Here is a 10583-nt window from a genome sequence, read left to right as displayed (position 1 = left end):
TCATAAAGGGTACAAATGACAACCCATGAGCCTCTTGGTACCCGGGCCCATTACCATGGTCCTAGACCTAATCTAAAAGTTGTTGCTTCATTATATATATATATATATATATATATATATGCATGCGTACATACATACATACATACATATATATATATGTGTGTGTGTGTGTGTATAGATCTATATATGTAGAAGCCCCTTATCGCATGCATGCATGCATGTATTTTAAATACACACATGCATGCATGTATGTAAAATACCTTTATTTTTATATTTTTTTCAACATAATCTTTTACCCCTTTTTTATAAGCATACATGTTAGTATTCTAAAATTTAGAACTCCCTTATAAAAATCACATAAGTTAATTACCTTAACAACGACTGTTTAACCCCCTTTTGCATGTATATGTGGTTCCATTGGACGAGCCGTTGGTTTCAGGTTGCAAATTTTTTAAATGAAAGCTTTCCCATCATAGAAAATAGCCCATTTTTGCTCAAGGCATTTAAATGCAAAGGTAAAAATTCTAGTACTTAGCAAATTTGTAAAGGTGGAAACTCTTGTTGATCATTACCTTGAAATAGCAAACCATAAATTGAATAGATAGTATGTGTAAATGTGACTAAACGTGATGCTTACTTAGTACACTTAACGTCATATCTTTGATCCGTTTGGGGATTATTTGCACGAAAATGAAAATTATGGAATAGAGTAGAAAGTGGCCCCCACGGGCATCCAAAGGAAGGAGGGGTTCCATTGTACGAGACCCCTTAACAGAAAAGTCACGGGAAGTCAGTCTTTGGATCTCTTGACCCGGTTACACAAATCATTGTGCACCACGAGGGACTTTTTTTAGTCACTGAAAGGGTAGAAAGAAGTGCAAAGCCATTAGAAGAGTGTGGTTGATAAGCTTGCGGCAAAGCAGAAGAAGGTAGTCTTCCCTACTTCCAGTTTTGGAAGATCAATCACATGGTGTAGTTCAGAGTAAGGTTTCATCTCCGGTGCTGTCGGCCTAAGACCAACGAAGCATGGCAAGTTGTCAACATTTCAGCTGCAACACCAGCCATTCAAGCGGCGGCAGCGACATACAGATCAGTTCGGGCCAAGCTATCGAGGTGTTTATCATGGTGCTGGTTGTGATCACGGTGCTCGGGGTGGTGGCCTGCGTGATAGGACGGATGTGCGGTGATTGGTACCACTCGAAGTGCGATTGCCCACCTCCGCCTCCGCCTCCGGATCCGCCTCCGGAGCCCACACCCCCGCCACCGCCCCCGCCCCCGCCCCCGCCATGCCATCCATGCCCACCACCCCCAGGTGAAGCAGCGCCGTCGCCTCCTCCGGGAGCTACATATTTTGTTTATCTCAATTACCCTTTTGCACACATGCTAAATTGACTAATTTGCCTTTGTGATTTTTTTTTTTGCAGCGTGCACTGCCTGCTGCCCCGCCCCCGTTGCCCATAGCACCTGCAGCGTCGTCCGGTGCTACCCACCGTCCTGCGGCTGTGGCTGCCACGGCCTGTATTATTGCCCTCCGTATGGATAACGACGCATTCCGCATTCACGATTGAGTAATTAGCATTCATCACCCGCAAAGGGGCTCGCACCCACTGTGGTTGATGGCGCAACAATATCATGCTCACTTGGATGGTCCCAGACGCCTTCCCCACCCTGTGGGTTCTCTCTTTCTCTCTCCCTCTCTCTCAGAACAAAGGCAGCCGTCCTGCCTCTCTCGCTTAATTAATATATTTCAAGCCATCCCATTAACTATGTGATTTAATTGTTATTATTATTTCGGTCTTTACCTTTGTAGCATTGTTAATGTCGCACGTTCTTAACAAAGAGTGCTTTAACATTGTGAATCTTAATTTTCAATATCCAAAGAATTAGTAATTCTAAGCGAACACTAATTCATGAAATAGGTTAAGGTTTAAGCCTTAGCAATGTTTTTTTAAATGACAAATTTTTTAAAAATCCTGCTCGTGATTTGGCTTCCTTTCTCTTCCTCTGTCTCGTGCATTAACCGTTATCTGGCTTCCTCTCTCTTCTCTCCGTCTCTTGTGGCATTAATCGCTATCTGGCTTCCTCTCTCCTCTCCGTCTCTCACGCATTAATCTTGAGGTTCGAAGCGGGTTGTCTCTATCTCTCTCACTTTAGATCACTTAAATCTTACGAATGTTTTTTTTTAAATATCGATCCCGATCCGTCTTCCTCTCTCTCCCTCTCTCTCTCTCTCTCTCTCTCTCTCATATGGCCCCAGCCACCTAAACCTCTACTATGCTTGTATAAGCATAGTGGGAGTTATAACATTTAATGCTATTGATGGCTCTTGGGATCATGATGGTCCATCCATCACGCTTCGCATAGGAAATACCAAAGAGAATTATGAGAATTCAAAGACAAGGTGGCCTTTACAAAACTCAAGGGAACAATGGAGAGTTTGATGATTGGATCAAGAAGTTGGACATGTACTTTGAGATGAATCCACCTAGTGATCGTGCTAAGGTGTTTTTTGCTTCACTCCACATGGAAGGGTATGCATATACTTAGTGGAGACATATGCATGATGAAGGCTACAACGTCACCACATGGGAAGCATTTAAGGATGAGATATAAGACGCCTTAACTTCGAAGTTACGCAAAGATAAATTGATAAGTGAATGGGATGACTTGGAACAAAGGTTTGGCAAAGTCAAGGACTATACCCAAAAGTTCTAAAGCTCATTCTTCATGTGGATGGATTTAGTAAAAGTTTCAAAATGATCAAGTAAATCAAGGGTCTCAAAGCAAATATTGCATGGTGGATGTAAGAGCTCAAGGGATGCACTCCAATAACAAGCAATGATGTTGGCCAAGTACTATATGAAGACAAATATGTATATTGTGTTAGCTATTAAAGGGGATTTCAGGGCTAAAGCATCAGAAAGAGCAACATAATCATGGTGGATCAAGGAGACATAAGCTTGATTAGAGACATGATTAGAACACATACTCAACACATAACAATGAGAAGTGATTAAAGAGATTAATGAAACTTGAGTATCATTAGAGGAGTAAATCAAGTGTATTTCTTCATTAGAGAGTGCCTCTTATATTAGTTGAATACAAGCATAAAAATACATAATTGATGAAGTCATACACCTCCTCAATCATTTCCTACATTCTCTCCACAAAGTAAGTTCACAACTTGAACACACTCTCCTACACTCCACACACTCTCCACACTTTGGAGATGTGATGTGAACATGCATGTAATGACTATAGAAGGCCAAATGGCCCAAATACATAAATACAATCCATGAACATCTTTAGCAAAAGCTATCGTTCGAGAAAAGAAACACCAAACATCAAACCAAACTAAAAAAGAAGTCCTAGTGTTCATCTACCATCTACTATGCCACTAGGAGTGCCACTAGACACTCATAGACACTCCACACACTCTCCTACACTCCACACTCTAGAGATGTGCTGTGAACGTGCCTGTAATGACTATAGAAGGCCAAAATGGCCTATGAGACCAAATACATAAATAAAATCCATGAACATCTTTAGCAAAAGCTATTGTTCTAGAAAAGAAACCCCAACATCAAACCAGACTAAAAAAGAAGTCATAGTGTTCATCTACCATCTACTATGCCACTAGGAGATGCAACAATTACATCAATATTGGATTGGAGGTCGTTGAGACGGATGTCAGCAAGACTATGTTGACAACAATAGGCGCTATTGGAAGAGCAATTCATTTTTTGGCTGAGAAAAGTTTGAATAAAAGCTTTCCCACCATGGAAAACAGCCCCTTTGTGGTCAAAGGCATTTAAATGCAAAGGTAAAAAATCATCCTTGACTAGTACTTCTCAAATTTTTGAAGGCTGAATTTAAATAGCAAACCGTAAATTATGCCAACTTGAATAATAGATAGTATGCACAAACTTGATGCGTACTACGTAGTTGCATACTCTTTTTTTTTAATGCATAGGACTATCATCAATTTATTTGCATGAAAATGAAAATTTTTCATGGAATAAAGTAGAAGCTGGCCTACGGTCATCAAAAGGAAGGGGGGATTCCATGCAAGACCCATGATCTTGACCCGGTTACACAAATCATTGAAAGTCCATAGATGAAATTTTTGTCACTATTGCTGGCTGAAGAGACGACGAGAGATGTGTGGTTGATAAGCTTGCCTGTAAAGATTCTGCCTCAAGTACAAATCCTCCTGTTGGAAGATCAATCACATGTTGTAGGCTATATATGTTTAGTAATCGGTCTAGTTCAGAGTAAGGTTTCATCTCCGGTGCTGTCGACCAACGAAGCATGGCAAGTTGTCAACATTTCAGCTGCAACACCAGCCATTCAAGCGGCGGCAGCGACATACAGATCAGTTCGGGCCAAGCTATCGAGGTGTTTATCATGGTGCTGGTTGTGATCACGGTGCTCGGGGTGGTGGCCTGCGTGATAGGACGGATGTGCGGTGATTGGTACCACTCGAAGTGCGATTGCCCACCTCCGCCTCCGCCTCCGGATCCGCCTCCGGAGCCCACACCCCCGCCACCGCCCCCGCCCCCGCCATGCCATCCATGCCCACCACCCCCAGGTGAAGCAGCGCCGTCGCCTCCTCCGGGAGCTACATATTTTGTTTATCTCAATTACCCTTTTGCACACATGCTAAATTGACTAATTTGCCTTTGTGATTTTTTTTTTTGCAGCGTGCACTGCCTGCTGCCCCGCCCCCGTTGCCCATAGCACCTAAGGAGGATCCTAGAGGGTTCTGACCAGACGGTGCTGGGCTCGCGATTACCCTGGACACCCAAGTGTATGTCGAGGGAGATTTCAAGGAGTTGGAGCAGTGTGCTATGTATATATTTAAGTAAACTAGAAACTATGAAACTGGATCATCTCATTGGTTAACTAGTCGGTCTTCAACAACTGGAGAGTCCGGATGACACTTGATTGGAAAACAATGGAACTGGATTATTTTCGAGTTATGATATTTTATAATCAATGTATTGGTGTGATATTTGGTTACTCTTCCATGTTTTGAAAGAGGAGTGTGTGCGTACGAGGTGTGCGTGTGTAACTGTTTTTGAAAGCTAAAGTTAAGAAAGGCATTTCAATTATGGGTGTGTGAGTAACTGAATATTCCACCAAGTACAGTGGTTGAGCGGTTGACTAACGCATGGGATTGGATGGGGTTAGGCTGGAACGGTGGAAGTTTTATAAACTAAATAATAAAGGTTAATCTCGGTAGTAGGAGTTCGTTTAGGATGGGATCAGTAGCTTAGAAACCTGGACAATCTGCTTTAAGAGATCGGGTCAATGGATGTGCCTCTTTTGATGGGGAAAAAGTGTTGGTTTCTATGAATCAAGTGTAAAGATTGTTCCTCCTTCAAGTTGGTCATCCGAGTGAAGGATAGCCTAGACTCGACCCCGTTAGATAAATTTTTGTTAGAAGATTTTCCTAGAGGAATCCCCTATGCTTTCTAGGCAAGGAAAGTTTTTTCCAGGTTCGGTTTTGGAAGAGCCGCCGGACTAGTCCCTTGCCGCCCGGACATTCGTGGGCGAGGCCCCGACGAGTGGGAAGCTCTGCCGCCCTATGCGCTTGAGGTTGCTACTTGCTGCTGCTAGCACTACTCCAGAGTAGTTCGATGCGCGGAGAGGGCAGGGGTCTCACAGAATCCACAATGAACGAAACTCCAACACAAAAAATCGGCTCAAATACAACACGATATGCAAACATACAATATATTCAAACCAGTAAATCACGTTGTATTACATTCATAATCAAAGAAACACAAAATAGGCTCAAACGATCAACAATGAAAAAAAATTGGATTGAATGGACTACAACGTGATGGAAAGACTTCCAACACATTGAAACCCCCATATCGCGTTGTATTGACTTCATAATGAAAGAAGAAAAGGAAGAAGAAGACATGGTGCAAGTTAGTAAACATTGGATTGATAAAGGGATACTTGTCAAATAGGATGTCATCCATGAAGGGATGAGATGGTGGTGTAATGACAGAGAGCAAATCACGCCGATAAAAATCAATGAAAAGAAGCTTCTGTTTACAGAGAGCTTGCTGCTTAATTTGACGATTAAGGGTTTAATAGAAGGGGTCCCATGTTAAGTAGATGTGATGCCACATGATCGCGTCAGAAGTCACGGGGTTAAGTGCGTGTGTGGCATGCAATGATGATGATTCAATGCATGAGTGACATGTGTCTATCACTTGTGTGAAAGAACATGGGCGGCTGCCAATGTAATCCTACCACATGTAATTTAAACCGTGGGATACCGCATGCACTCCCACATGCATTATTTATAGCGTGAGTTTCAAACACACGGCTTTTTTTCCTATGCAACTATTTTCTCATTCTTGCTTGCTCCTCTCCGAGAGACAGTGTGACCATTGTTGGCAATTCTCCTAATCTTTCCGACACTGATCCGTGAGACAGTCTCCAATCCTGAGGCAATTTTAAGGTGAGTTCTCAAGTCTTATCTGTCTGTTTTCATAATTTAATGATTGTGTCATTCCTTCTTTTCCTATGCACATCATGTATAATTGAAAATTGATTTTGAGCTTCAATACAACGCGATGTAGGGCTTCACTCAAGAACGTCCACCCTAAAGTACATATATAAGGGGCTCATGGGTTATCATTTGTATTGCCACTGGTGCTTAGAATGGTAATGATGGTGGCTTCCTCAGTGTCCAAGCTGCCTTCACCAGTTTTGTAAAGTTCCTCGGCATCTGCTTGTGCAAGGTGCATGTGATCTTTGGTCTCTTTCAGTATTACAAGACCTAGCACATCCTCACCATATACCAAAGATTGTTGTAAATCTAATGCCTTTCTCTATTAGAACCACTACTGTGTCATAAGTGTTAGATTTGTTGGATGTTGCTTGAGCTTTCTAGCCTTCTACCTTATGTGGATATAAGACGGAGTATTGTAAGCAAGTTATTCTTGAACCTACTTCACTGGTAGCCTTTTGATCTTCACTATCAATATAATCCTTCTCTTAATCAATCTCAAGCAAGACCTCTTTTAGACAAAGATTTGATCTTCATTAGTAGCCTTTTGATCTTCAGTATCACTATAATCCTTCTCTTAATCAAGCTCAAGTAAGACCTCTTTTAGACAAAGATTTGAAATTTGATCAAGCTTTCCATTATTGAAATTATTGTAGACTTAATTTATAGCAAAATTTAACTCCAAATCCATGCAGAAAGCTTGATTTGCACAATGCCTTTGTAATCTTTACAAATTTTCACCAAGATTCTTTAAAACCTCACTCTACTTAGTAAAGTTTTACACAATATCTGCTCCAATCTGAATTTTTCTTTGAAATCTTCACAATTCTGCAACATAAACATGTTCAAATCTGTAAAACAACTGTAAATCTGCATAATGGCTCTCTAATTATCTACATAGAACTATAATCTGCACACAACTATAATTTGAACAATAACTCTACACTGATCTTGAATCCTGCACTCAAATATGTAACAAAACAGCAATAGATCTTTAATCTATTGACTTATGTTGAAAAGTGAATCAAAATCTGCAATATTTGCAATATGTCTCCAATATATTTGATAGGAATTTTTCACCAAAACTACATCGTAACCAAGAATCTCCCCACCAAGAATGCAAAGAACTCAAAGGATGTTGTAAATGATAATAATAGGAAACTAGGGTTTGTGTGAAGATTTGATGGAAATAGACTCTAATTCATGTAAAATTTCTACAAAAATCAAGAAAATCAAGAAGCTTTTCAAGAACATCAAGAAAATGCATTTTGATAACTATGGAAATTCTTAATCGGAGAATGATTAACACTAATCATGATCAAAAAATGTATTCTAAAAAACTAGATTAATAGTAATCCAAAAATTATTATCACTAATCATGATTAAAAAATACATTTTAAAAATTAGATTAAAAAAATTTAAAAATGATTAATCTCCTAATCACTCCTTAAATAAGGATCTAAGACAAGAGCTCTGATGCTAATTGAAATGGAGCGATAATAAAGGTGAGATATGAGATAATCACCATAGATTAATACAAGATTAAAGAGATAATCTCATACAAAGAACTATGATGCCTAAGTGAGTTAACTTCTCACCAAGAGGATGGAAATAGTCTTCCATACACCAAAAGCTCCAAGAACCTACAAATGTCCAAGAGAGATAATGTCCAAAGATCATAAAAGTCATAAAGGGTACAAATGACAACCCATGAGCCTCTTGGTACCCGGGCCCATTACCATGGTCCTAGACCTAATCTAAAAGTTGTTGCTTCATTATATATATATATATATATATATATATGCATGCGTACATACATACATACATACATATATATATATGTGTGTGTGTGTGTGTATAGATCTATATATGTAGAAGCCCCTTATCGCATGCATGCATGCATGTATTTTAAATACACACATGCATGCATGTATGTAAAATACCTTTATTTTTATATTTTTTTCAACATAATCTTTTACCCCTTTTTTATAAGCATACATGTTAGTATTCTAAAATTTAGAACTCCCTTATAAAAATCACATAAGTTAATTACCTTAACAACGACTGTTTAACCCCCTTTTGCATGTATATGTGGTTCCATTGGACGAGCCGTTGGTTTCAGGTTGCAAATTTTTTAAATGAAAGCTTTCCCATCATAGAAAATAGCCCATTTTTGCTCAAGGCATTTAAATGCAAAGGTAAAAATTCTAGTACTTAGCAAATTTGTAAAGGTGGAAACTCTTGTTGATCATTACCTTGAAATAGCAAACCATAAATTGAATAGATAGTATGTGTAAATGTGACTAAACGTGATGCTTACTTAGTACACTTAACGTCATATCTTTGATCCGTTTGGGGATTATTTGCACGAAAATGAAAATTATGGAATAGAGTAGAAAGTGGCCCCCACGGGCATCCAAAGGAAGGAGGGGTTCCATTGTACGAGACCCCTTAACAGAAAAGTCACGGGAAGTCAGTCTTTGGATCTCTTGACCCGGTTACACAAATCATTGTGCACCACGAGGGACTTTTTTTAGTCACTGAAAGGGTAGAAAGAAGTGCAAAGCCATTAGAAGAGTGTGGTTGATAAGCTTGCGGCAAAGCAGAAGAAGGTAGTCTTCCCTACTTCCAGTTTTGGAAGATCAATCACATGGTGTAGTTCAGAGTAAGGTTTCATCTCCGGTGCTGTCGGCCTAAGACCAACGAAGCATGGCAAGTTGTCAACATTTCAGCTGCAACACCAGCCATTCAAGCGGCGGCAGCGACATACAGATCAGTTCGGGCCAAGCTATCGAGGTGTTTATCATGGTGCTGGTTGTGATCACGGTGCTCGGGGTGGTGGCCTGCGTGATAGGACGGATGTGCGGTGATTGGTACCACTCGAAGTGCGATTGCCCACCTCCGCCTCCGCCTCCGGATCCGCCTCCGGAGCCCACACCCCCGCCACCGCCCCCGCCCCCGCCCCCGCCATGCCATCCATGCCCACCACCCCCAGGTGAAGCAGCGCCGTCGCCTCCTCCGGGAGCTACATATTTTGTTTATCTCAATTACCCTTTTGCACACATGCTAAATTGACTAATTTGCCTTTGTGATTTTTTTTTTTGCAGCGTGCACTGCCTGCTGCCCCGCCCCCGTTGCCCATAGCACCTGCAGCGTCGTCCGGTGCTACCCACCGTCCTGCGGCTGTGGCTGCCACGGCCTGTATTATTGCCCTCCGTATGGATAACGACGCATTCCGCATTCACGATTGAGTAATTAGCATTCATCACCCGCAAAGGGGCTCGCACCCACTGTGGTTGATGGCGCAACAATATCATGCTCACTTGGATGGTCCCAGACGCCTTCCCCACCCTGTGGGTTCTCTCTTTCTCTCTCCCTCTCTCTCAGAACAAAGGCAGCCGTCCTGCCTCTCTCGCTTAATTAATATATTTCAAGCCATCCCATTAACTATGTGATTTAATTGTTATTATTATTTCGGTCTTTACCTTTGTAGCATTGTTAATGTCGCACGTTCTTAACAAAGAGTGCTTTAACATTGTGAATCTTAATTTTCAATATCCAAAGAATTAGTAATTCTAAGCGAACACTAATTCATGAAATAGGTTAAGGTTTAAGCCTTAGCAATGTTTTTTTAAATGACAAATTTTTTAAAAATCCTGCTCGTGATTTGGCTTCCTTTCTCTTCCTCTGTCTCGTGCATTAACCGTTATCTGGCTTCCTCTCTCTTCTCTCCGTCTCTTGTGGCATTAATCGCTATCTGGCTTCCTCTCTCCTCTCCGTCTCTCACGCATTAATCTTGAGGTTCGAAGCGGGTTGTCTCTATCTCTCTCACTTTAGATCACTTAAATCTTACGAATGTTTTTTTTTAAATATCGATCCCGATCCGTCTTCCTCTCTCTCCCTCTCTCTCTCTCTCTCTCTCTCTCTCATATGGCCCCAGCCACCTAAACCTCTACTATGCTTGTATAAGCATAGTGGGAGTTATAACATTTAATGCTATTGATGGCTCTTGGGATCATGATGGTCCATCCATCACGCTTCGCATAGGAAA

The 10583-nt window shown here is 41.0% G+C and overlaps 3 protein-coding genes across 3 annotated transcripts; all 3 read left to right on the top strand.

The window, feature by feature from the left end:
- The first annotated feature begins 834 nt into the window (after nt 1-834).
- Nucleotides 835-1874, top strand: LOC147614096 (uncharacterized). The gene is made up of 2 exons (XM_086780392.1): nt 835-1312; nt 1425-1874. The coding sequence occupies exons 1-2, from the start codon at nt 1027-1029 to the stop codon at nt 1541-1543; spliced, it is 405 nt and encodes a 134-aa protein (XP_086636518.1). The 5' UTR covers nt 835-1026; the 3' UTR covers nt 1544-1874.
- A 2257-nt stretch (nt 1875-4131) lies between these two features.
- LOC147614095 (uncharacterized) lies at nt 4132-4925 on the top strand. The gene is made up of 2 exons (XM_086780391.1): nt 4132-4591; nt 4704-4925. Exons 1-2 carry the CDS (start codon nt 4312-4314, stop codon nt 4745-4747), a joined length of 324 nt encoding a protein of 107 aa, XP_086636517.1. The 5' UTR covers nt 4132-4311; the 3' UTR covers nt 4748-4925.
- A 4123-nt stretch (nt 4926-9048) lies between these two features.
- LOC147614094 (uncharacterized) lies at nt 9049-10090 on the top strand. The gene is made up of 2 exons (XM_086780390.1): nt 9049-9527; nt 9640-10090. Exons 1-2 carry the CDS (start codon nt 9242-9244, stop codon nt 9756-9758), a joined length of 405 nt encoding a protein of 134 aa, XP_086636516.1. The 5' UTR covers nt 9049-9241; the 3' UTR covers nt 9759-10090.
- The last annotated feature ends 493 nt before the right edge of the window (nt 10091-10583 follow it).

Source organism: Cibotium barometz, chromosome 42 (genome assembly GCF_041138505.1).
Source record: "Cibotium barometz isolate CiBa-2024 chromosome 42, ASM4113850v1, whole genome shotgun sequence".
Lineage (NCBI taxonomy): Eukaryota > Viridiplantae > Streptophyta > Polypodiopsida > Cyatheales > Cibotiaceae > Cibotium > Cibotium barometz.
Note: the sequence above shows the minus strand (reverse complement) of the source record. Positions and strands in the feature narration are given on the sequence as shown.